Source organism: Poromitra crassiceps (assembly GCF_964638095.1).
Source record: "Poromitra crassiceps genome assembly, chromosome: 11".
NCBI classification, from domain to species: domain Eukaryota; kingdom Metazoa; phylum Chordata; class Actinopteri; order Beryciformes; family Melamphaidae; genus Poromitra; species Poromitra crassiceps.
In genome coordinates, this window is record NC_139643.1 from 21,794,268 (window position 1) to 21,821,809 (window position 27,542).

At 45.8% G+C, this 27,542-nt stretch overlaps 1 protein-coding gene across 1 annotated transcript; it reads right to left on the minus strand.

The window, feature by feature from the left end:
- Positions 1-1,436: 1,436 nt before the first annotated feature.
- On the minus strand, positions 1,437-27,495 carry gmeb1 (glucocorticoid modulatory element binding protein 1). The gene is made up of 11 exons (XM_083646549.1): positions 27,453-27,495; positions 26,286-26,479; positions 25,621-25,673; positions 25,341-25,465; positions 24,401-24,504; positions 21,246-21,388; positions 20,374-20,499; positions 10,817-10,954; positions 7,770-7,907; positions 4,367-4,711; positions 1,437-2,026 (listed from the first exon to the last, which is right to left on the minus strand). The coding sequence occupies exons 2-11, from the start codon at positions 26,411-26,413 to the stop codon at positions 1,572-1,574; spliced, it is 1,755 nt and encodes a 584-aa protein (XP_083502675.1). The 5' UTR covers positions 26,414-26,479; positions 27,453-27,495; the 3' UTR covers positions 1,437-1,571.
- Between the last annotated feature and the right edge of the window lie 47 nt (positions 27,496-27,542).

The window sequence follows — 27,542 nt, forward strand, 5'->3', positions numbered from 1 at the left end:
ACATGTCCGTGTTGATCTTATTCATAACCAGCCAGGATCATAAATTAAAAGATGGTGGCATGTCTCTTGCACCTGAAACACCAGAGAAGCCTGTTTCTTCTGGTTAAAACAAATAAATATGACACTAGCTTACAACTGTAAAATAAAGGTGTGTGTGTGTGTGTGTGTGTATGTGTGTATGTGTGTGTATATTATACTAGGGATCTCTAGAGCCCTGCAGCTCGGCTGCTGTGTGGCCAATGAGACCAGCATCACTGATGATGTCAGATTTATGACATTACTGATGATGTCACAGTGGGATTTATGACATCACTGATGATGTCACAGTGGGATTTATGACATCGCTGGGATTTATGACATCACTGATGATGTCAGTGGATTTATGACATCACTGAAATTTATGACATCACTGATGATGTCACAGTGGGATTTATGACATCACAGATGATGTCACAGTGGGATTTATGACATCACAGTGGGACAGAGAAACAGAGCCCCAGCTCCCATTTATATACTGATGATGATAATATATTATATATATATATATGTATATATATTCTTAAACAATCAGTCCAATAGCTTACACAACCTAATGATACTGAAATAAATACTGAGATGAAATGGAGGGGGGGAAGGGGGATTGTGTTAAATGAAATCCGAGACAGTGAAACCACCTTGAGTGACGATGAGTGCACAAGTTGTGCAATATTTTCTTTCAGTCATGTTCCACTTAACTAAGCAGACCAAAAGCCTGCATGTGTGTGTGTGTGTGTGTGTGTGTGGCAAAAGTTTATTTCTAAAGAAATGTTCAGGGACTAGGCATTGTTGCAAACATCTTCCTGTAATCCTAAAAGGACATCACACACACACACAGTGCAAAAAAAAAAAAAACCCCAGCTTGGATGCAACACTACAACACACAAGTGCAATTAATCCCAACCTCAAGTAACAGCCACCCTATTAGTGCTGTGAGTCACAATCAGCAGTGGAGGGCTAAAGCCATGACTGACAGCCACCTGGTATTGACCTGGCCCAGACAGTAAAGTCTAAAGCCATGACTGACAGCCACCTGGTATTGACCTGGCCCAGACAGTAAAGTCCAAAACACACTGGACACACTGTGTGTGGTCAGCCTGATGCACTGCGGTGCGACACTTCCAATATGTGCGCGGGACGCCACGCGACGGCGTCACATGATGCGCCGCTTCCAACGTGTGTTGCACTTAAGACGATGTGACGCGACACATCATCAGCACCATATAAGCCCTGCATCTATACCACTTCAGATTCATTAGTGCATTGTGTTGGCCGTGGGTGGCTTGTGTTCTTACAAATGAATTACAAAACAAATAGAAGCATTATGCTTGGCTGCAGTGCCTCTTTGTTCTGATCGAAATATCAGTGAGACGTGAATGACATGTATGAACACCCCAAAAGGAAAATGGCTACTCTAATGCTTGGTGTTAGGCCAAGGCAGTTCATTCTTGGTTTTGAAAAGTCTGTGTATTTACAATTTCACAAGTCCGTGATAGCGCGGCACATGAGTCCATTCGTAAAAAGGGCGATGTGTCTCATTTGACTGCGTTTTCTTCCTGAGTGTTTTCTTCAATCACCACTATCTGTACGCCTGCTAGCTGCCCGTTGGAGTCCAGCTGTAGTCCCTGGCCCCCCTCAGTCTGAGCCTCCTGTGTCTCTTCCCCCTCTGGAGCCATCATGCTCATCTCTGTCAGCGCGCTCTGCTCGTCTGGGCCCTGGTGCTCTCCGGCCAGCTGCAGCTCCACCGAGCCGGGGTTGATCTCGATGACGGTGTGCTCCTGGCCGGCCTCGCCCTCGCCCTGCATCACCTCCTGCTGCACCAGCATGCTGCCCTCCACCACCTGAGCCTCCAAGGGCATCAGCTCCGCGCCGCCCGCCTGCTGGGTCAGCTGGACCAGCTCCATGGGGCTCATCATCGTGCCCAGCTGGCCCGAGTCCTGCACCAGCGTTAGGCCCGAGGAGGGGTGGAGAGTGATGGTGTCCGTCTTACCTAGGGATGAGGGGGGGGGGGGGAGAAAAATCGATACATTGTGAAACTTCCTATTGTGATACATTATCGATACACTAGCACCCATATTGACACCATATGATGCACTGCCATCAAATATCAATATATTTACTAAAACATGCAGGCACGGAAATGTTTCCAGGTTTACATAAAACAAGTTGATTATGCTTGTTAAGCACTGAAATGCGTTTTCTTTTGCCTTTCTTTTAAAGTCGTCTGTAAACTTAATTTGCACAGATTGAAAAGATTTGAGTGAGGCACTATTTTTAACACTCAGTGTGTTAAAGAAGCACTATGCAGTCTGCACTTTGTTGTGTACATTGTTTCCTGTCAATTCTGTGAATAAATAATTCCTGCTTTTTGCCTTTTCATTGGTATTTTTTCTTCTTCACTTACAGATATGATGATGTATCTTGCAATGTAGCAAACCATCGTTATCAAGGCCGGGTCAAGTATTGTGATAGTATTTGTCACAGGGATACCCGTGCCATATAGGAATACACTCTTAAGTGTTGTTGTGTTTGTTTGCTTGTTGGACATTTGATTCATTGTAGGCTAATTAACACTCGTGCACTGGGCAATTCCTCATTCAGGCCTGGTGTGTGAAACAGAGGCGGAGGAGTCCACCCTCATTTGTAGAGAGGGGTAGTGGAACGTGCCAAGTGTGGTTGAGTGAAGTAAAATGAATAAATCTTAATTTTGAGTGTCTTAGAAGGACGATCGGGACATTGTAATATATTGGCTCAGTCATCCAGTTATTCGGTGATGCCAATTTAACAAACATTTGTGTAAAATGAAACACCTTGATCCGTTTGTGCAGTTACACTGATTATCTGTTCTGTGTTTGTCGGCGGGGCTTGGGGGTATTTTAACAGGCAAGCACCCTTGGGTGCCTGCTCACTCTGCCTTCACCCATGGATGTGAGACCAGGACCGCTGGCCTGTTTACATAGGACCCAAGTGATTCATGGGTTTAGCCTATGTGTAGGATTTCGGTTTAGTTATGTTATTTTCTTTGTCAGTAGTTCAGTTTTGTAATTCTCTTGATTCATTATCTTATTTTTTTTTTTACATTTTGAGTATTTTTGATCTGTTTTGCAACAACAACTCAAGTGAAAAGTGCCTGGTTTCTCCACAATAAACCATCTGCGGGGAACTTGAAGCCTGCCTCAGCCTGTGCTGCCTTCCTATCCTGCTCGCCATAGTAGCACTTTGTATGGTGAGTTACTCTATATTATTATACATAGTAGCACTTTGTATGGTGAGTTACTCTATATTATTATACATAGTAGCACGTATTGTATGGTGAGTTACTCTATATTATTATACATAGTAGCACTTTGTATGGTGAGTTACTCTATATTATTATACATAGTAGCACGTATTGTATGGTGAGTTACTCTATATTATTATACATAGTAGCACTTTGTATGGTGAGTTACTCTATATTATTATACATAGTAGCACTTTGTATGGTGAGTTACTCTATATTATTATACATAGTAGCACTTTGTATGGTGAGTTACTCTATATTATTATACATAGTAGCACGTATTGTATGGTGAGTTACTCTATATTATTATACATAGTAGCACGTATTGTATGGTGAGTTACTCTATATTATTATACATAGTAGCACTTTGTATGGTGAGTTACTCTATATTATTATACATAGTAGCACTTTGTATGGTGAGTTACTCTATATTATTATACATAGTAGCACTTTGTATGGTGAGTTACTCTATATACATAGTAGCACGTATTGTATGGTGAGTTACTCTATATTATTATACATAGTAGCACTTTGTATGGTGAGTTACTCTATATTATTATACATAGTAGCACGTATTGTATGGTGAGTTACTCTATATTATTATACATAGTAGCACTTTGTATGGTGAGTTACTCTATATTATTATACATAGTAGCACGTATTGTATGGTGAGTTACTCTATATTATTATACATAGTAGCACGTATTGTATGGTGAGTTACTCTATATTATTATACATAGTAGCACGTATTGTATGGTGAGTTACTCTATATTATTATACATAGTAGCACGTATTGTATGGTGAGTTACTCTATATTATTATACATAGTAGCACTTTGTATGGTGAGTTACTCTATATTATTATACATAGTAGCACTTTGTATGGTGAGTTACTCTATATTATTATACATAGTAGCACGTATTGTATGGTGAGTTACTCTATATTATTGTACATAGTAGCACTTTGTATGGTGAGTTACTCTATATTATTGTACATAGTAGCACTTTGTATGGTGAGTTACTCTATTTGTTATTCTCATCCTAGTCTTACCATCTCCGGCCAACATGTAGCGGGTGAAGAGCTGTGAGCCGGCCGGCAGCAGGGTGACCGTGTTGGACGACCCGGCCAGGGAGGCCATGGGCAGGCCGGCCACGGTGAACGACTGGCCCATGGAGGACAGAGAGATGGGGGAGAGGACGGTGAACTGCTGGGGCTGCAGGGTGGCCTGCTGGCTGATGGGGGAGGTGATGAGGGTGGTGGTGGAGGCGGGCCTCTGGAGGCGAGGCCGCTTGCTCTGCCGCTTGGTGGGGGTTTTGTGTTTGGCGGGCTGTGGGCTCGAGAGCAGAGCTCGCACCTGCTGCTGCTTCCTCTGCTCCTCCAACTGCAGCTCCAGATCTGCACAGAGCACAGAGCAACACCACCAAGGACTCAACACTACAGCTGAAAACTAGAGCTGGCTGGCTAATAGAAAAACACACATACACCAGAATACATTACGACCAATACATCACAGATGACATTTTCCACTTTTATAAAAGTCTGATAGGACAGTGGAGTCAAGTTGGTAGGTCCACAGGACCGTCATCAAAACCAAAATAATGAAGCATTTACTTTGACTAACCTGTTGCCTACCCCAGCTTTAAGTTTAACTCACTAGAGCTCTCGTCACCAAACACAGACAACACAAACAAGTCTGCATTGTTCACATTTCATTTGACTAATAACATGGCTGGAAATAATCAATTTCTTCCCTGAATTTGGCTGCTAATTCATATAAAACAAGGCCAGGTCGAAACCTGGCATAGAGCCTGTGTGCTCAGTAAAGTGCAGAACTCTGCCAAGGTGTATGGAGTCATTTGTGTTCAGTCTAAAATTTTGGCCCCTTGAAACCAGATTAGAAGACCATTTACATTACTGTTTTTCAGTCTTAACCATCAATTTGCTGAGTGAGTGGCACTGCTCTTGGCCAGATGTAGCCATATAGGTAAAACACTAATATTTTCTGACTCACCTCCACCACCACCTGCTGATGTCTATATTATTTAACCATCTCATTCTCTTTAACAGTCCAACATAAAATCTATCAAATAAAATTAAAGCAAGAGCTTGTCCTCAAATAAAATGAATATAGTGCAATTCAAAATAAAATAGTAGAATAAATAAAATTCAAGTCACTTTCAGGAGGAATACCAAAAACCTTGTGCAATGTCAACTGAGTTTAGCAGCAGTCCAACATAAAATCATCATCTTAACAGTACAATGGTGTGCAATTTTCAGTAACAGTGCTCTTAATTTTGGAGAAAGACAAAATGCTCCATGTAAGATGGTCACACACTGGACTGTACACACATCATCCAGACACAAGACTGTTAGTAGCATCCACACCCAACATGGGTCCATGTGAAAGGAGGGGAATGCCCACTGGAATCGACTGGAATGAGGCACGCGACCTGTTTGGAAGAGTGTGCTGACGTCAAATGACGCTCCGCTGATGGGTAATGTGGCTAATATGTTAGCGGCTAACTGTTACTTGTCGTTACTTTACATGGCAGTAAAACGCCACCGAATGACCAAATTGATTTAACTTTTAACCATTTCGATTTCCACTTTCCATACGGACCGCCAGCATTGGTTAGTTTATAACGTGACTATATTTATAATGTTTATAACGTGCTCCAGCTTCCGGTTTATACTATCAGTCTGAATACAGCCAGGGGTTGGAGCTATTGCGCAACACCGCAAACCGGTCGGAGTACGTTATAAACGTTATAAATTGTCACGACGTTAACAACTAACCAATGCTGGCGGTCCGTATGGAAAGTGGAAATCGAAATGGTTAAAAGTTAAATCAATTTGGTCATTCAGTGGTATTTTACTGCCATGTAAAGTAACGACAATTAACACATTGACTGCCAGACGTTTTTTTTTTGCTGTAGGTAGCTTCTGCCAGGCCGTTTTTTGAAGATTCTGGCTCATTTTAAAAGAGCCGAGGATTCTTTTCTGCTTGGAGTTTGTGAACACAAAGTTCAGAAAAGTACTAATAGAATGTGTGCTTTCTCTGTCTAAAAGAGTTAGTTTGTAGAGTTAGTAGTTATGTAGATATTAGCCGTTGAGTACAGCATGGTTTCAGCTGTCTGAGAGTGAAAGCTGAGATAATCGCAGTTTTGTGAAATTCAAACAGGCAGAACAGTCACTTTAACCATTTATTTTTGGCATCAGTGAGAGATCAGACATCCAAACAATATAGTTCCGAACGCCCTCTCCTTCAACTCCTCCCTCCGTGGGCGTGTCTAGTGGCTTTCAGCCTGCGTTTGTCACAAGCGAGTGCTCTGCTGCTGCTGCTGCTGCAGCGAGTTCGAGCAGCCTCCCTCCCTGGCAGCGAGTTTGAGCAGCCTCCCTCCCTGGCAGCGAGTGTGGATAGGGCTCACTCGTCTCTTGGGTTTGAGAGTCCTGATGAAGCCCCGTGCGACTCTAGGCTTATGCAAATTTGCAATCCCCCGTGTGCTGCTGCTGGCGCGGCCCGAGAGCGGCGAGTCTGGTGACTGATGACTGTAAAATCGGCAAGCCATTTCCTTGAATGGAGGAAGCAGCCGCGGGAGGCGGCTGCTTTTGGTTGACTTTCTCTCTGTCGGGAGGGCACCGTCGCCACCTAGCTGGTCGGTAAAATAGATTATACACATTCAATACTTCCAATATCTCCATAGGAGACGCGGGGGGCATTTATCCACGTAGCACCGTCAAAAAAAAATATTTTTTTTTTTTGACGACTCAACTCGTCGTTGGCAGTGAACAGCTGGATTGTGTTTGATGACTCAACTCGTTGTTGGCAGTCAACGTGTTAACAGTTAGCCGCTAACATGAGCTACACTATTTTTGTTTTGTGACGATTGGGGCGCGTTGAGGCACGTAGCGTGCGTCGACGTCATCGATTACGTCGACTCGCCGGGACAGCCCTAGTCCGAGGAGCAAACGATTATTCACATTCACAGCTGCTTTACATTAGGACAAAAAAGACGATACATGTCAACTCCTCAAAAATCGAATCAATAAATTCCTAGTCGGATCGAGAGAGGCACCAGACGGTGAAATGTCCGACGACCGGCTCTTGTGGAACTCTCTGAGCTAGCCACAATATTAGCCAGAGGTGCATTACCGGCACCTATTGGACTGGAGTGTGGAAAGACATTTCCTCGCCCTGAATCCGTGCTCAAATGCCGTGAGCCGGCGACAGAGTGGAATGTAAGGGCCCTGCTGTGCATGCTGCACAAAAAACAGTCATGTATCACAACACTAAAACGACGAGTTTGTAATAACTTGGCAAACTTTTTACTAATATTGATACTGTGAAATCTGTATCATTTTGAGCACATTTGTGCATGAAACAGTTCAAAATACAAGCAGTAACTGAAGTGGAATGGAGGTGAAAGAGAATCTCGATCTGGTCTGTACTCACTGGCGAGGGTGCTGAGGACTTGCAGCTGGCTGGGATCTGTTTGCTGCCTTCTCCTCTCCAGGATCTTCTTGACTGAATCCAGCAGGCCGAACACCTGGGCGAGGTTACTGAGCACCGCCACCTCTACCAGACAGGAATCTGAGATCAGTGTGGCAATCAATCAAATGGTCACTCAGTCAGTCAGAAATAGTCACGGCCAAAATGATTTTTTTTTGGGGGGGGGGGGGGGACTGACAACCAACCCTCATTAACCGATCATTAATCGGTTAACCGAGAAGATTAAGATGCACTATTTGACTGTGTGCAGCACATTAAACAATTACCATACAACAAATACTTTATTTTGTCATTAGAAAGGTTTTTTTTGTACATCTGCAAGCAGCAACATGAGGATTCACACATCGAGATACCTGCTGTCATAGGAATCAAATAAAGATGGCCGACATGAAGAATATTACTAAATAACCGCCCTAAATGTTTAAATAAATGGTAGCCGGTCTTTCTCATGAACAAAAATAATTTAACAAAATGAAAAATATCATTAATAAACTGATTAATAAAGATTAACAAAACAAAAACACAAGTTGAATCTTCCAGCAGACTAAACAAAAACATTCCTCCGATACCGCTTATATGCTGATTAACACATTCACTGCCAGCCGTTTTTTCAATACTGTAAGTAGCTTCTGCCAAGGTTTTTTTTTGAGGATTCTGGCTCATCTTTCAAGAGCCGAGGATTCTTTTCTGTTAGGATTTTGTGAACACAAAATATCTCAAAAGAACTAATAGAATGTGTGCTTTCTCTGTCTAAAAGAGTTAGTTTGTAGAGTTAGTAGTTATGTAGGCATTAGCAGTTGAATACAGCATGGTTTCAGCGTCTGAAAATGAAAGGTGAGAAAAATGCCTTTTTGTGAAATTCGATAGAACAGTCACTTTAACCATTTATTTTTGGCATCAGTAAGACGTCAGACATCTAAACAATAGTTTTGAACAGTAATTTCCTCCATAACAGCAGGAAACCCCCCTCTCCTTCAAACTCCTCCCTCCGTGTTTGTTCTCCTCCTCCCTCCGTGGCTGCAGCGGGCGTGTCACAAGCGAGTTTCTGTTGTCTGTGCTGCCTGGCTGCCCCTCGTCGGGCGAGTCTGGATGGGCTCACTCGTTTCTTGGGGTTTCGGTTGAGAGCTTTGATGAAGCTTTTGCGATTCTGGGCTTTATGCTGCGTGTTTCAAAGTGTGTTCCACCCAGTCTATTTTTGGAACCCCCCACCGTTGTGCGCCACCGTTGTGCTCCAGCGTGAAAGCGTTTTCGCCTACAGTATGAGAATGGCTTCCTCACGCTTTTCCCTGCAGTTTTGGCTCGGCTTTCAATAGTCTGGAGAGCACTGTCGCCACTTAGTGGGTCGGTGGAATGGGTTGTACATGTTCGGTGGCTCCCATATTTTTATAGGAGATGTAAAAGGGTTAGATCAACGTCCCACCGTCAAAAATATATATATATATTTTTTTTTGACGAGTTAACTCGCCAACGGCAGTCAACCGTTGGATTTTTTTTGACGAGTCAACTCGCCAACGGCAGTGAACGTGTTAACAGTAGCCTAATGGCACACGGCACAGATGAACAGGCCTACTTGGAACAATGAAATTAGTCCATTCATCTTTCTTGTATTTTTATATAAATAAAAAAATACATCCAATGCACTTTAATTAGGGAGAAAAAACAGACATAGCTACCGGAGATAGTTATGTGTTGAAAAATAGCCTATTAAACTTCCGGTATTAAAATAAATACTAGATATTGAATATTAGACTTTGTAGGCTATATGCGAATATAGTATTAAAATAATAGGCTAATATGCAAATAATGGTGAAAACAGCCAACAAAACAAATCCTAAAATAAAATAAACAGGACAGGCCTACCTTACTCCTCACATGGCAGACAGGACAGTCTACTTGTTTTTATTTAAAGACCCCCTAAAGTCATGTTTCAAGATGTGTATAAAATACTCTCTTTTGAATCATAATTTGTGTCTGATGGTTCCCTCCACAAAAAAGGTTAAATTATCTGTTTAAAATCCTTAAAATGACTTCCCCTCCTTCTCCCTCATTAAAAATCCAAAGCAACCAATCAGTTATCTAAAACTAGCCAATCACAGCATTCAACACATTCTCACTCATGTAGACCACCTCTGACTCTGGGTCCCAGGTCTCTCATGTAGGTGTGTCCACCTCTGACTCTGGGTCCCACACGTTGCTTTTTGGTGCTTAATTTTGCTCTGCTCGCTTTGCACTGCCCGCTTCTCGCCTGCCCACCCACATGACACTTGTGATAAAGGACACCACCCTCATCACCTCCTCCATCAGCCAGCAGGCCACCCTACAGCCCCAGCAGTTCACCGGCCTCTCGCCCATCTCTCTGTCCTCCATGGGCCAGTCGTTCTCTTGGGAGGCCAATGAATGGAGATTCATGGAGAAAAATGTCTTTACTGCTACAGAAAAACAAACTCATCAATGCGGTAAGCAAGTAACCCTGATAAAGGCTTTGCACCATTTTGTCTGTATCAATAAAGATGTTTTATTTTGAAGATCACTCAGCCGCTGTTCTTCCTTTCTACTTTGATCTAGTTCATGCACGTTGGTTGTAATAAGGCAAGGTAACGACAGCTTTATTTTCCGTTCACTCAGGCGGCAAATAGAGCAATCACATGCAATCACATGAAATCACATGAAATCACATGCAATCACATGTAATCACATGTAATCACATGCAATCACATGCAATCACATGCAATCACATGCAATCACACAGTCAGTCAATCAATCCATTCACCACACAGTCAGTCAATCTAACAAGGTCCCAGGCGTGTGTGTCAGTGTTGTTACGCACCAGCATGGCAGCAGCCAGTGTGTGTGTGTGTGTCAGTGTTGTTACACACCAGCATGGCAGCAGCCAGTGTGTGTGTGTGTGTGTGTGTCAGTGTTGTTACGCACCAGCATGGCAGCAGCCAGTGTGTGTGTGTGTGTGTGTGTGTGTCAGTGTTGTTACACACCAGCATCCTGGATGGCACTTGACTCGTTGCGGTGCTGCACCCCGTTCAGCAGCTCCAGCAGCTCGCTGCTGATGTTGGTCACCACCTCACCCAGCAGGCCCACGTCAGCGATGCCCTTCCAGAAGTTCAACGTCTCCTCTGTGGCCACATAGACAAACCCAAACTGCATCAAATCCACTTCTTCTCCCAGTTCAAATTGGCTAAGTGCGTGGCGGTGTCTGTCATGATTGTGATGTCATCCTCGATGTCACTTGAGCAATTGTGATGTCATCAGTGATGTCACTCGAGCAACTATGATGTAGTATGAGTGGGCGATTTCCATAATTGCAGCCATGGCCTAGGAATCGAGCGCGCAAGATTCCTAGTTTTAATAAAAAAGGCAATATCAGCCCCATATATCAGTCTAACTCTAATACATATCAGTCGAACATGAATAGCCATAATACAGACAGCTATCAGAGAATGTGTGATAGTGTGATAACGCAGTTTTTATGAAATATCATCAAATGAAATAACTCACTGTAAAATTGCCTCAATCTGCCTCTAGTGTATTACGCCGGTCAAGTAAGCTTCACTCCATGCCTATACCTCTCACCTGAAATACGGATTCCACCACCTACCTACAGTACGTGCCCAACAATATCAACATCATCTATATTTGGGCAAATCGATCCAATTAATGATTTTGGACCCAGAGGCAGTGAGTAATGATTAGGCTTCGACCAATATTGATCTATCAGTCTAACACAAGCTACTGTGCAAAACTGTCACGTCACAATCCACTGCAGCCTGTCTGCTGGCCTTTATGGTGTAAAGATCTGCAGCCCCTATTCTCTCTGACCTGAGATCTGTTCTCTCTGACCTGAGATCTGTTCTCTCTGACCTGAGATCTGTTCTCTCTGGCCTGAGATCTGTTCTCTCTGACCTGAGATGTGTTCTCTCTGACCGGAGATCTGTTCTCTCTGACCTGAGATCTGTTCTCTCTGACCTGAGATCTGTTCTCTCTGACCGGAGATCTGTACTCTCTGGCCTGAGATGTGTTCTCTCTGGCCTGAGATGTGTTCTCTCTGACCTGAGATCTGTTCTCTCTAGGCTGAGATCTGTTCTCTCTGGCCTGAGATGTGTTCTCTCTGACCTGAGATCTGTTCTCTCTGGCCTGAGATGTGTTCTCTCTGACCTGAGATGTGTTCTCTCTGACCTGAGATCTGTTCTCTCTGGCCTGAGATGTGTTCTCTCTGGCCTGAGATGTGTTCTCTCTGACCTGAGGCTGAGATCTGTTCTCTCTGGCCTGAGATCTGTTCTCTCTGGCCTGAGATCTGTTCTCTCTGGCCTGAGATCTGTTCTCTCTGGCCTGAGATGTGTTCTCTCTGGCCTGAGATGTGTTCTCTCTGGCCTGAGATCTGTTCTCTCTGGCCTGAGATGTGTTCTCTCTGGCCTGAGATCTGTTCTCTCTGGCCTGAGATGTGTTCTCTCTGGCCTGAGATCTGTTCTCTCTGGCCTGAGATGTGTTCTCTCTGGCCTGAGATCTGTTCTCTCTGGCCTGAGATGTGTTCTCTCTGACCTGAGATCTGTTCTCTCTGACCTGAGATCTGTTCTCTCTGACCTGAGATCTGTTCTCTCTGACCTGAGATGTGTTCTCTCTGACCTGAGATGTGTTCTCTCTGACCTGAGATCTGTTCTCTCTGGCCTGAGATGTGTTCTCTCTGACCTGAGATCTGTTCTCTCTGGCCTGAGATGTGTTCTCTCTGACCTGAGATGTGTTCTCTCTGGCCTGAGATCTGTTCTCTCTGGCCTGAGATGTGTTCTCTCTGGCCTGAGATGTGTTCTCTCTGACCTGAGATCTGTTCTCTCTGGCCTGAGATGTGTTCTCTCTGACCTGAGATCTGTTCTCTCTGACCTGAGATGTGTTCTCTCTGACCTGAGATGTGTTCTCTCTGACCAGAGATCTGTTCTCTCTGGCCTGAGATCTGTTCTCTCTGACCTGAGATCTGTTCTCTCTGACCTGAGATGTGTTCTCTCTGACCTGAGATGTGTTCTCTCTGACCAGAGATCTGTTCTCTCTGGCCTGAGATGTGTTCTCTCTGACCTGAGATCTGTTCTCTCTGACCTGAGATGTGTTCTCTCTGACCTGAGATCTGTTCTCTCTGGCCTGAGATCTGTTCTCTCTGGCCTGAGATGTGTTCTCTCTGGCCTGAGATCTGTTCTCTCTGACCTGAGATGTGTTCTCTCTGACCTGAGATCTGTTCTCTCTGGCCTGAGATGTGTTCTCTCTGACCTGAGATGTGTTCTCTCTGGCCTGAGATCTGTTCTCTCTGGCCTGAGATGTGTTCTCTCTGGCCTGAGATGTGTTCTCTCTGACCTGAGATCTGTTCTCTCTGGCCTGAGATGTGTTCTCTCTGACCTGAGATCTGTTCTCTCTGACCTGAGATGTGTTCTCTCTGACCTGAGATGTGTTCTCTCTGACCAGAGATCTGTTCTCTCTGGCCTGAGATCTGTTCTCTCTGACCTGAGATCTGTTCTCTCTGGCCTGAGATGTGTTCTCTCTGACCTGAGATCTGTTCTCTCTGACCCGAGATGTGTTCTCTCTGGCCTGAGATCTGTTCTCTCTGACCTGAGATGTGTTCTCTCTGGCCTGAGATGTGTTCTCTCTGGCCTGAGATGTGTTCTCTCTGACCTGAGATCTGTTCTCTCTGACCTGAGATCTGTTCTCTCTGGCCTGAGATGTGTTCTCTCTGACCTGAGATCTGTTCTCTCTGACCTGAGATCTGTTCTCTCTGGCCTGAGATCTGTTCTCTCTGACCTGAGATCTGTTCTCTCTGACCTGAGATGTGTTCTCTCTGGCCTGAGATCTGTTCTCTCTGACCTGAGATCTGTTCTCTCTGACCTGAGATCTGTTCTGTCTGACCTGAGGCTGAGATCTGTTCTCTCTGACCTGAGATCTGTTCTCTCTGACCTGAGATCTGTTCTCTCTGACCTGAGGCTGAGATCTGTTCTCTCTGACCTGAGATCTGTTCTCTCTGGCCTAATATCTGTTCTCTCTGACCTGAGATCTGTTCTCTCTGACCTGAGATGTGTTCTCTCTGACCTGAGATCTGTTCTCTCTGACCTGAGATGTGTTCTCTCTGACCTGAGATCTGTTCTCTCTGACCTGAGATGTGTTCTCTGTGACCTGAGATCTGTTCTCTCTGGCCTGAGATCTGTTCTCTCTGGCCTGAGATGTGTTCTCTCTGACCTGAGATCTGTTCTCTCTGACCTGAGATCTGTTCTCTCTGGCCTGAGATCTGTTCTCTCTGACCTGAGATCTGTTCTCTCTGGCCTGAGATGTGTTCTCTCTGACCTGAGATCTGTTCTCTCTGACCTGAGATGTGTTCTCTCTGACCTGAGATGTGTTCTCTCTGACCTGAGATCTGTTCTCTCTGACCTGAGATGTGTTCTCTCTGACCTGAGATGTGTTCTCTCTGACCTGAGATGTGTTCTCTCTGACCTGATATCTGTTCTCTCTGGCCTGAGATGTGTTCTCTCTGACCTGAGATCTGTTCTCTCTGACCTGAGATCTGTTCTCTCTGGCCTGAGATGTGTTCTCTCTGACCTGAGATGTGTTCTCTCTGGCCTGAGATGTGTTCTCTCTGACCTGAGATCTGTTCTCTCTGACCTGAGATGTGTTCTCTCTGACCTGAGATGTGTTCTCTCTGACCTGAGATGTGTTCTCTCTGACCTGAGATGTGTTCTCTCTGACCTGAGATGTGTTCTCTCTGACCTGAGATGTGTTCTCTCTGACCTGAGATGTGTTCTCTCTGGCCTGAGATGTGTTCTCTCTGACCTGAGATGTGTTCTCTCTGGCCTGAGATCTGTTCTCTCTGGCCAGATCTCAGGTCAGAGAGAACAGATCTCAGGCCAGAGAGAACACATCTCAGGTCAGAGAGAACAGATCTCAGGTCAGAGAGAACAGATCTCAGGCCAGAGAGAACACATCTCAGGTCAGAGAGAACAGATCTCAGGCCAGAGAGAACACATCTCGGGTCAGAGAGAACAGATCTCAGGTCAGAGAGAACACATCTCAGGCCAGAGAGAACAGATCTCAGGTCAGAGAGAACACATCTCAGGCCAGAGAGAACAGATCTCAGGCCAGAGAGAACAGATCTCTGGTCAGAGAGAACAGATCTCAGGTCAGAGAGAACACATCTCAGGTCAGAGAGAACAAGATTCAAGATTCAAGATTCAAGATTCAAGATTTTTATTGTCACTCCATGGTACAAGTACCACGTGTGAAATTCTTGTGCAGTGGACTCCGTTTACGACATAGTACAAATAGGCAACAGCAATAAGTAATAGGCAATAAGAAATAGGCATCAATAAGCAATAAGACAGCAATAAGGCAATAAGAAATAGGCATCTTATAAGCAATAAGACAAGTCGGTGGCTTATACGACAGTGGCATATTCATTGCACATAGGTGCACATGTCATGTGCATACGTTAGACGTGTTCAGACATTCCAAATTCGACGTTTTATACATACATGTGCAAATAGCATGTACCTTATTAAACATACACTTAAATTTACAATTAAACGTTAGGCACCTTATTAAACATACACTTAAATTTACAATTAAACGTTAGGCATCCGTAATAGTAGCAGCTGCAGTACGGTACTGCGGTACGACTACTGCACTATTTGTGCATATTTAGGAGTCTCGTGGCCTGCGGGAAGAAACTGTTCCTCAAGCGATTTGTGCGTGTTTTTGGAACCCTGTATCTCCTCCCTGAGGGTAGCCGGGAGAACAGGCTGTTGTGGGGATGGTTTGTGTCTTTGATGATCTTCAGGGACCTCCTGAGGCACCGCTGGTTATACAGTTCGTGCAGTTCTGGCAACTCGTCTCCTGTTACGTGCTGGGCCGCGCGCCTCACCCTCCGTAGCGCCCTGCGGTCCATGGTGGTACAGTTCCCGTACCAGGCGGTGAAGCAGCCAGTCAGCAGGCTTTCAATGGTGCCTCTGTAGAAGTCCTTGAGGATTTCTTTCCTTAGCCCAAACTTCTTCAGGCGCCTGAGTCCGTGTATTCGCTGTTGGGCCTTTTTGACAACAGTGGCGGTGTGGCCGGCCCAGGTCAGGTCCTGGTGGATGTTGACTCCCAGGTACTTGAAGCTGTCCACCCTTTCCACCACTGTGCCGTTGATGGTGATTGGGGGGTGTGTGCCCCCCCCTCTCCTGTAGTCCACAATGATCTCCTTGGTCTTGGAGACGTTCAGAGAGAGGTGGTTGTCCTGGCACCATTGTTCCAGGACCCTCACCTCCTCTCTGTAGGCCGTCTCGTCGCCCCCCGAGATCAGCCCCACGACTGCTGTGTCGTCTGCAAACTTCACGATGGTGTTTGAAGTTTGAGTCGCCACGCAGTCGTGGGTGTAGAGGTCGTACCAGAAGGGGCTGGAGACGCACCCCTGGGGTGCTCCTATGCTGATGGTCAGCGGGGAGGAGGTGAGGTTGCCCACCCTCACCACCTGGCGGCGGTCTGTCAGGAAGTCCAGGATCCAGTCGCACATCGCTGTGTTTAGTCCCAGGTCCCTGAGTTTGCTTACCAGCCTGGAGGGTACTATGGTGTTGAATGCTGAGCTGTAGTCCACGAACAGCATTCTCACATAGGTGTCCTTCCCCTCCAGGTGGGACAGGGCGGTGTGGAGCACGTGTGCCACTGCATCCGCTGTGCTCCTGTTGGGGCGGTATGCAAACTGCAGCGGGTCGTGGTCCGGGGGGAGTGTGGGACGGATCTTTGATATGACCAGCTTTTCAAGGCACTTGCTGGCTATTGGTGTGAGGGCTATAGGGCGCCAGTCATTGAGGCTGGTCACTTTTTTCTGTTTGGGAATGGGGATGATTGTTGCTGCCTTGAAGCAGGAGGGAACTCGTCGGAGGGAGAGGGACTGGTTGAAGATGTCTGTGTACACGGCTGCCAGCTGGTGGGCGCAGGCCTTGAGGACCCGCCCAGGGATGCCGTCCGGGCCGGCCGCCTTGCGTGGGTTGATACGCAGGAACGACCGGCACACTTCATCCTCAGTGATGGTGAGGGGGTGGTCTGTGGGGGGTGGAGGGTGGGTGGGGTTGGTGGTTAGGTGGGAATGGGGGGGGGTGCGGGTGCTGAGGGGTGGGGGGGAGGAAGGGGGGAGGGGAGGTGATCGGGGGGTGGGGGGGAGGAAGGGGGGTGGGGGGGAGGAAGGGGGGAGGGGAGGTGATTGGGGGGGGGAGAGGAGGAGGGGTGGTGGGGGGGCGGCGAGGGGGAGAGGTGATGGGGGGGGAGAGGTGGCAGGGGGGGGAGGAGGGGAGGAGAGGGGTGATGGGGGGGGAGAGGTGGGGGGGGAGGAGAGGAGGGGGGGTGGGGAGGGGAGGGGTGGTGGGGGGGAGGAGGGAGGGGGGGGTGATGGGGGGGAGGAGAGGGGGAGAGGGGTGGGAGAGGGGGGGGGGAGGAGGGGAGGCGCTCTGGCAGAGGGGTCGAACCTAGCGTAGAACGCGTTGAGTTCGTCCGGTAGGGTGGGTGACGTGCTGGGGTTCTGTCGTTTCACCTCTTTGAAGTCTGTGGCAGCATGGAGCCCTCTCCACAGGTGTCTGGGGTTGTTAGTGTCCAGTTTTGACTCCAGCTGCCTTCCATAATCTCTACGTGCTATTTTTATAGCGGTCCGGAGGGCATATTGTGCCTGCTTGTATTGGTCAGTTGTGCCAGAGCTGAAGGCGGTGGTCCTGGCGTGAAGGGCAGCCCTGACGTCGCTGTTGACCCAAGGCTTTTGGTTCGGCATTATTTTGACTTTTTTTGTGGGGACTATGTCGTCGGTGCACTTCTTTATGAAGCATGACACCGTATCTGCATACTCGCCCAGGTCTCCTGCAGCTTTGAACTCCTCCCACACCACTTGGTCAAAGCAGTCCCTCAGGATGTCGTCTGATTGGTCTGACCAGCAGTGGGCGGTTCGGAATGCTGGGGGTTGTCTTTTTAGTTTTTGTTTGTACCTGGGTACAAGTAGGATGGAGGCGTGGTCCGATTTGCCGAAAGGGGGGCGAGGGACGGCTTTGTAGCCATGTCGGATGTTTGAGTAACATTTGTCCAGTGTGTTACTGCCTCGCGTGGGGAAGTGAATGTGCTGGTACAATGTGTGCATTCTGCCTCTCAGGTTTGCCCTGTTAAAATCCCCAGTCACCACCAGGGCCATTTCGGGTTGTTTTGTCTCCTGTGCACTGATGGCGCGTTGCAGCTCTTTCAGTGCGACAGTCACGTTCGCTTGTGGAGGAACGTATACACCCATGATGGTGACTGTCGTGAATTCCCTCGGACTCCAGAACGGCACGCATTGTACCATTACATATTCAAGATCTGCTGAGCAGTGTTTCCCAATGTCTGTGGTGTTTACACACCAGTTTTCGTTAATCATAAGACATACGCCCCCTCCCTTCTTCTTACCGGATTGTTCGTTTCTGTCTCCTCTGAATACACTGAATCCTGGTAGCGCGATAGAGTGGTCCGTTGTGTCAGGAGTAAGCCAGGTTTCCGTTAGGCACAGAACATTGCATCGCGCTATGTCTTTTTGGTATTGTGCACGCGCTCTTAGTTCACAAAGTTTATTCTCCAGCGATTGAACATTTGCCAGCAGTATGCTTGGGAGAGGTGGTTTATCCGCGCGCTTCCTCAAGCGGGCGAGAAGCCCCCCTCTCTTCCCCCTCCTCCAGCGTTGTTTTTTGAGTTCAGGAAAATCCGTAAGATCTGGAGCTTGCCAGTTGCTGTTGGGATATATCCGTTCTTTCCTGATTTTGATCAGCGCGTCCCTGTTGTATTTTATTCCGACGCTGATTTCCATGTTATATCCGCTGGTGTCCGTGCCTCCGTTCTCTGCCTCCATGGCGGGGGCGCAGGGCTGTTGTTTGTTGTTGTTTTTTGCGTGCGAGCGGACAAAGCGGGCAGAGCGGGTCCCCGCCGTCGCGGTTTCTTGCAAAGAAAAGTGCGAAGACGCCACTATCTACACTATTCAGTTACACTGTTATATACAATAGATATTTACAAAGCAAGTCGAAGCAACGAAATCAAAACAAAACGCGTTTACACTGGAATACAAGCCTATTTGTCTATGAAGTCACTAGAGCTCCCTAGCGAGTCGCCTTCTCCCGGCGCCATCTTCTTTCCTGTCATGGCCTGAGACCTGAGATCTGTTCTCTCTGACCTGAGATGTGTTCTCTCTGGCCTGAGATCTGTTCTCTCTGACCTGAGATCTGTTCTCTCTGACCTGAGATCTGTTCTCTCTGGCCTGAGATGTGTTCTCTCTGACCTGAGATCTGTTCTCTCTGACCTGAGATGTGTTCTCTCTGACCTGAGATGTGTTCTCTCTGACCTGAGATCTGTTCTCTCTGACCAGAGATCTGTTCTCTCTGGCCTGAGATCTGTTCTCTCTGGCCTGAGATGTGTTCTCTCTGACCTGAGATCTGTTCTCTCTGGCCTGAGATGTGTTCTCTCTGGCCTGAGATGTGTTCTCTCTGACCTGAGATCTGTTCTCTCTGACCCGAGATGTGTTCTCTCTGGCCTGAGATCTGTTCTCTCTGACCTGAGATGTGTTCTCTCTGGCCTGAGATCTGTTCTCTCTGACCTGAGATGTGTTCTCTCTGGCCTGAGATCTGTTCTCTCTGACCTGAGATCTGTTCTCTCTGACCTGAGATCTGTTCTCTCTGGCCTGAGATGTGTTCTCTCTGACCTGAGATCTGTTCTCTCTGACCTGAGATCTGTTCTCTCTGACCTGAGATCTGTTCTCTCTGACCTGAGATCTGTTCTCTCTGACCTGAGATGTGTTCTCTCTGGCCTGAGATCTGTTCTCTCTGACCTGAGATCTGTTCTCTCTGACCTGAGATCTGTTCTCTCTGACCTGAGGCTGAGATCTGTTCTTTCTGACCTGAGATCTGTTCTCTCTGACCTGAGATCTGTTCTCTCTGACCTGAGGCTGAGATCTGTTCTCTCTGACCTGAGATCTGTTCTCTCTGGCCTAATATCTGTTCTCTCTGACCTGAGATCTGTTCTCTCTGACCTGAGATGTGTTCTCTCTGACCTGAGATATGTTCTCTCTGACCTGAGATGTGTTCTCTCTGACCTGAGATCTGTTCTCTCTGACCTGAGATGTGTTCTCTCTGACCTGAGATCTGTTCTCTCTGGCCTGAGATCTGTTCTCTCTGGCCTGAGATGTGTTCTCTCTGACCTGAGATCTGTTCTCTCTGACCTGAGATCTGTTCTCTCTGGCCTGAGATCTGTTCTCTCTGACCTGAGATCTGTTCTCTCTGACCTGAGATCTGTTCTCTCTGACCTGAGATGTGTTCTCTCTGGCCTGAGATCTGTTCTCTCTGACCTGAGATCTGTTCTCTCTGACCTGAGATCTGTTCTCTCTGACCTGAGGCTGAGATCTGTTCTCTCTGACCTGAGATCTGTTCTCTCTGACCTGAAATCTGTTCTCTCTGACCTGAGATCTGTTCTCTCTGACCTGAGATCTGTTCTCTCTGGCCTGAGATCTGTTCTCTCTGACCGGAGATCTGGTCTCTCTAACCTGATATCTCACTAGTTTCCTTCTTGTCTGTAGACTCCAGTGTGTTCAAGCTCCAGTCCACCTTCCCGGTCAGAACGTCCTGTCTGTCGTCTCCCACTAGAGCGCCGTTACCAAGAACCACCTGGGCTGCAATTCAGACAGGAGACAGACACCATGACGCTTAAAACAGAGACAACTTCTACTAGAAACGTATTCATGAGGGTCATATTACAAGGGAGAAATTACACATTTGTCCATAAAGTTTGTGTTCTAACAAGGAGTCTCTGGCCTTAATTCAGAGTATGAACAATCATACCCAGGTGTTGAAGTAAGCAGTGCAGGTTTAGTCAAAGTACACTAGGCTACAGGTAAGCAACTCTGGGCTCAATACGCCACTGAGCATAGCTGAAATCCTGAAAAATGAACTTTTGATGTGAAAAAGTAAAGACATTTGATTTTTTTGGCATACATTATTAAACAGGTGCACTGAATAGCCAGGGATGTGATCTAAAATAGAAAAAAAGTATTTTTTCATTTCAGCCCGACTTTAAAGACACCCTTTGTTATGTGGACAAATATCTTATCTCTAACAGGTTGTATTTTGGAGAAGATATAGGGGGTCGTATTTACAGTAACTGCAAAAGGCCGGAGAGAAACCAAGGCAAACCACAGTAACTACTTAGTGTATTCTTATTTTTTGATTAGCTGTTAAAAATAAGCATGCATATTTTTGTGGAATCTGATCAAAATGTCACATAAGAATTGAAGTTAAAGGCCTAGAAGACAAGCGAGTGTAGTATTGATCGATCTTATGATAAAAGGAATCTAACAAAGTGCATCATATCCAACATATTGGAAGCGGCTGGCTCTTCATGAGAGGACCAGTGTGTCACCTTGAGAGGAGGTGGGTGTGGTCAGCCCGTCGGGGGGGAAGCGCGTGTTGTTGATGAGAAGGTCGAACTTGGTGCTGCGACACGTGTTGGTGCACAGGGTGCTGTGCTGGTAGAAGTCCAGCTGACCCGAATCCATCATTTTCCTGGAGAGGAGAGACGAGGAAGGGCAGCAAACAGTCAAATGCAGGAAGGGGAAAAGAGATTTTGAGGTAGAGCTGAGGCAACACTTCCTGCTTCCATAGAGACACTGCATGAAATAGGCCACGCCCATCACGGGGGAAAAGCTCCGTTTATTTCCACACACCAGCGTCATTTTCCTTGAATTAAACATAGCTAAAAGCTGTTGTGTGGTGGGGCTGCGCAGACAACAAATGTAAAAAATCGCCAGTTAAAGTTTTTCTGTATGCCCGAGGAAAACAAGGAAGCCGTTGAGAATTGGCGAGAAGAAAAATGTGGATGTAGCTGTCAATGAAGTAAGTTGGAGTGTTCATCTTCCGTATATACAATCTTTTTGTGCAACACCCGGCCATGCACGCGACATAGGAGAACGCCAGGATTGGACGGGAGTTTGTGTTTACCCCCGTTTTGGGCGTGGTTTCTGAATGATGACGCGCTCCGCAGTGTCTCTATATGTATGCTGAGTGAGAGTGAGGAGAAGAACGCTGGCACCAGTGTCGGAGACAGAAATTATTTTCCTCCCATAATATTTAAACACCTCGTCTCACTACAGAACCTCCCCATCCTTAACTCATTGAGTGCCAGCCACTTTTGGAGAACGGACGCTCCCAGTGCCAGAGTTTCAGAGCGTTTTCAGTGATTTCTCGAGGCCCACAGAATATTGTGTGATATTACTATGTAAACACTGAACACGCACAAAGAACGATGAGACTCTATTCTATCATCTGCAAAAAAAAGTTTATTGATCCCATTTTCCGTTCTTTAGTTATGAGCCGGAGAAGATAGCTTGATTCATCCAAAAACAGCAATTTTTTTCTAGAAGCTGAGATAATTGGCGTTTTGTGAAATTAAACATTTCAAGCACATCACTGACTCTGAAGCTAATCTTTTCTAATGTAGTCACACCTCAAAAATAATTTCCTTCAATAAAACAGTTTAGGCCAGGGAATTTTGTTTGGCAGAATAATATTTTTAGCTACAACCAGCAGCGCTGGCCCCTGCGTGCGCTGCTGGTTGCAGCTTCTTGCTGGTCTTGATTTGCTGCTGGTGGGCATCGGATATTCTGGCTTGCGTTTGTCAATCCTGTCCTGCTGCCGGTCTGTCTGGGTGTTGCGTGCTGCTCTGCATGCCCCCCCCCCCCGCCCCGCCTCGCCTCAACTGCACACTCCTCCTCCTGTCTGTGGTGGCTCTCTGCTGAGTTTGCTGTGCGCACAGTGAAGGGTGCGCAACATCCAGTTTTTTTACAGCGTTCCGCGTGTGTTTGTCACCGGCAACGATGCTTCCAGTTGAGAATAATAACAACTCCACGGTGTGGATGTGCGGATGTGCTGTCGCAACCGACACGGAGCGGCTCAATTGTGGGAGCAGATTGGCTGCTGCAGGCACAGCTGCAGTAACGTGCTTCATAGGGCTGTGGCGATTCACTTATCTCCCGATTCGATACTATCACGATTCTTGGGTGCCGATTCGATTTATATTGCGATTCTTAAGTATTGCGATTCTACGATTATTGCGATTCGATATTACGATTTATTGCGATTTTTGTTTATTTTTTTCTTTTATTTTTTCAGTTTGTTTGCTTTTTTACACTAGATTAGAACATGGGAAAAGTTGAATCATACACTAGAGACTGTATATTATATATCATGAGTAGGGCTGGGCGATATAGTTAAAAACAGGGGCGGACTGGGATCATAATTCAGGCCGGGCATTAGATACCAAGCAGGCCAGGGTGATATGGGCCAACGCGAGTGAAATTTGGGCCGTTTGAAGCCAGATTTGGGCCGTTTGAAGTCCAATTTTACAATGAGATGCACCCACTTTAACCCTGAAGTGTAATTATTACTTCAGACTAACTAATAAAGTAATAAAACCACTAGTAAACCAGTAGGCGGCGCCTGGTCTGCTGTTCAGTGAGTGGCCTGACTGCAAGCACCCAAAAAAAAAAAAAAAAAAAAAAAAAAAATTTTTTTTTTTAAATTTGCGATTATCGATTCTGGAATAAAAGATCGATCCAAAAAATCGTGACATTAAAAATCGCGATACTTAGGTGAATCGATTTTTCCCCCCACCCCTAGTGCTTCAGCATATCGATGCATACGGATGCGATGCGATTTCCGTTTCCATAACGACTTCTTCTCTGTTTTTTCCTTGCCTTTCTGTTATGTGGAGAGCACTGTCGCCACCTAAGGGTTCTGTAAAATAGGTTATAGACCTCCAATAGCTACAATAGTTGTACCAGAGATGTATCAGGGATTGATCCACGTCCCACCGTCAAAAAACGCAATTGACGACAATCGTCGTCTTTGGCACTCTACGTCAGTATTTGAATTGACGACAGCTGTCGTCATTGGCATTCAATGAGTTAAGTATCATGACAATCCATTTTTGATAAGTATGTTGCTATGAGGCCATTTATACCTGGCAATAACATGCGTTTTCTGTGAGCACATTGCAATCAGATAGTGCTTGACCACTTGATAGTACAGGTGTAAACGCCCCCAAGACACATTGAGGATGGATTGCATCTGATCGGCCGAAACCACCTCGGGAGGTGGTCAGGGACGTGAGAGATAGGACGAGGGATAGTGGGAGGTCGACGCCAATTTTTATCCAATCAGAGAATTGTTGACATTTTCTGGGAAATGGAAGGTCAGGTCGCGATGTTATAAAAACGATGTTTTTTTTTCACCCCGAATCCAACGCCGCCATCCGTACATCTCTACGACTTACGGCTGTGGAGATACGTCCACCCTGCATGCAGGACCACAGGAGAGAGATAGAGGACAGCTGGGGGTTGGGGGTTTCAAGTTACTGACCAAACACTATTTCAGTGAATATAGTCATTTACCACTTATTTTAAGTAAGTAAGTAAGTAAGCAATCGCTGAATGCAGCTTTAAATATGGCTTTTGGCTCCGTAGCCGAGTGCAGGTCCCCTCACCTTATCATGACTCCGCCCATCCTGATGGCTCTCACCTTATCATGACTCCGCCCATCCTGATGGCTCTCTTCCAGTCTTTCAGGGTGGCTTTTCCAGAAATGTGCACAAACTGCTTGGGGCTGATCAGCTCGTCTTCGTACTAACGGGGAGAATATTGTAAGCAGCCACAGTGAGGTCAGAGGTCAAACGCCACAGCATCAAGATCAAACTGCACACGCAGGTTGTCCACTGAGAAGATTGTGATCTTGGGCAATCAGTAAGTAGCTCGCCAAAGAAATCCAAAATGTAAAAATATATATATATATATATATATAGTGGCGATTGCCCAAAATACGAATCATTTATGAATGACGTTTCCAGCATCAGTATAGAAGGTGATATCCATTTGTGTGCTGTTTTTTTTGTCCCTCTGTTGTTTGTAGAGGACCGCAATGGAAATAAGCCAATGGCTTTATTGTGTTTTTATCCTCGGTGATTGTCTGTGTTTTCCCTGTATTGTTGACATTCACCCAATAAATAAATCAATCAATCAAAATCATTGTTGTTTCACACACCACACACGCACCCATTGGTGTTGTCAGCCAGTAAAATGACGCTGACTTACCCAAGTCCAGCCCCATACTGTTTTCCAGACATGATAAAGGACGTGGAAACATAATGGGCTGGACTTGCGTGTGTGGTGTGTGTGTGGTGTGTGTGTGTGTGGGTGCGTGTGTGGTGTGTGAAACAACAATGATGCTGGAAACGTCATTCATAAATGATTCGCATTTTGGGCAATCGCCACAATGTATAGCTAACTCAGTATCTACAGTATTTAACATGATAACACCCTTAAATAATGGTAAATTGATAATATAATACTGTTAAAACGTGCTAAATATGTACTTGGGAGGGACAAGGGGAAAAGGAGTAGCTCTCATCCTAAAAAGGTTTGGGCACCGCTGGGTTAGATAGATTCTCTGTAGAATTACAAACCTTCACACATTTCACATTGATCCCTGGGCACACAAACTTCTTGACCAGCAACAGTGCTTTACTCTCGCCACATGTTATCGGATAGCCGAGCTCGACCTCCTCCCCCTCCACTGCAGTGTGTACTTCTAAAAGGAATGAAAACACACACACACACACACACACACACACACACACACACAATTTTAACATGAGAGGTGGCTGGCAAAGAGAAAGAAAGACAAGACTATATTGTTCATAATGTGAAAACTTGATGTATCTCCTCCTATAAGATTCTTCTTACCTGGATGTGCTTCAACAGCCATGACAGCTGCATCTGTTTCCTCTGACTCATCTCTGAAAAGAAACACTGTGCGTTTTCTCAATGCTCCTCATCAGCAAATAAAGGTGCCATGATGCCACATATTCTCCAATATTCTACAAACGCCATTCCAACTTTAAACAGGTCAACACTTTTAGTACTTAATTGCTCTTATTCAGTTACAGTTTAAGTTTGATACTTTTTCAACCTTTATAATGGGATCCGATATAGACCGAATCACCGCGACGTGATCGGGCCTACATCTACAATTTATTTATTTTATTTTATTTATTCGTTTATTTGTCAGGTACAATGCAAGAATGATTGTAACAAGTTACAGGAACATGAAACATATGCGATGCATATAGGATATCTAGCCAAGGCTAATTTGCAATCCCTGTCCCTAGGTAGGCTTTTCTAATAAAAAACATAATCTAAACAAAGTGCAAACATAAAAATTGTGACACGATCATACAAAATTTACAGTAGAATTATGCTACTACATCATACAAGATTTACAGTAGAATTACACAACTACATCGGTGATCAATGTAGTTGTGTAATTCTACTGTAAATTTTGTATGATGTAGTGATGTAGTATGATGTAGTAATGTAAAAATGAGGCTGACCCTGGAATCAGTACCGACCGTGTGGTGATGGGCTGGAGCTGCAGGATGACCTGGGTCTTACTGGGGTCATCGGGGTCGCCATCACCCTCCGCCTTCACCATCACCACCTCCCCCATGGACACCGTCACCTCCTCAGTGGTCGCCATCAAACTCGCAGTAGACTAGAGAGGGAGGCAGCTTTTATAACGACAGCTTTCCGACAGTCTATTCATCTGAAAGAAGACAGACAAGAGAGGAGGGAAAAGACTTGATGTGCACGTTATTTTACATGCAGTTGGCCCAGCAAATCACTGGAGTTCCTTAATTAAGATATGTGACTACAGGTTTGTGTAAAAAATTATTATTATTCAAAAATATGAGATTCAAACTCCAAAACTGAACCACATCCAAGACCTTCATAATTGGATGGACTTAATTCTTTCTTTTTTTAATCTGTTTAATTATCTGCACATCCTACTACTGCAACATAAGCACCACAGCCTACATCTCAGCCCTTAGGTCATCTGAGGACAAGCACCTCTATCTGCTTTCACATCCCAAATACGTTCATTCCCTCTCTTGTATGGGAAGAACGACGACCCAAATTCCATTAGGAAATGTGTTAGTTTAATGCTACATTGCTTAGCGGTGCAACGATGCAATATGCCTTAACGTCTATACGAATTATTAGCATCCTCTCTTCAATTCGGCATGCTTTCGCAACACCAAACAGCGCTTGTTTCAATAAAATTGCAACTTTTAGAAAAGCATCGCCCTCTTCCCACATGCTATTTCTATCCAAACCAGCGGCTGAGCGATGCGGACCAATCCACAAAGTTGCCATTTTATTTAAATAAATAGCTGCTTGGTGGGTCAGTCATTATGCATAATGCCTTTGCAGATAACCAGAGTGACATTAAATGTTGAGATTTCTGAGTGGAGTTTGGCGTGCTGTTCTACCCGCACAAGACAGCGGCTCGACGCTAAAGAAACCCGCAGTTGTGTGTCTGCTTTGGAGTGGAGGCTCACAGGCTAGGTTTGGCGGTAGCCATTACGGCCAATGGAAGGGCGTAACATCACTGTATGTTTGGAAATTGAACAGTATAGTCAACTATAAAGTCAGCGACTGTCAAAAGCTGTGCATTTACAGCGTGCGTGACGGTTACGGGTTACGTGCCTTGTGCGTAACTGCATTTTTAACGTTACCTCTCCCCTCAAAATGACGTCTCCCTGCGCGGAGCGGCGGCACGGCACGTACAGCAACAAACAACGGCACGGCGAGGCGACGCTGCAGCG

Coding starts and splice junctions, on each gene's coding strand:
- gmeb1 (XM_083646549.1), bottom strand. CDS start 26,413: ATGGCGACCACTGAGGAGGTGACGGTGTCCATGGGGGAGGTGGTGATG. Junction 25,466..25,620: donor GGCTGTTGAAGCACATCCAG/GTAAGAAGAATC, acceptor CATTCCTTTTAG/AAGTACACACTGCAGTGGAG. Junction 10,955..20,373: donor GGAAACTAGTGAGATATCAG/GTTAGAGAGACC, acceptor ATGTGGCCACAG/AGGAGACGTTGAACTTCTGG.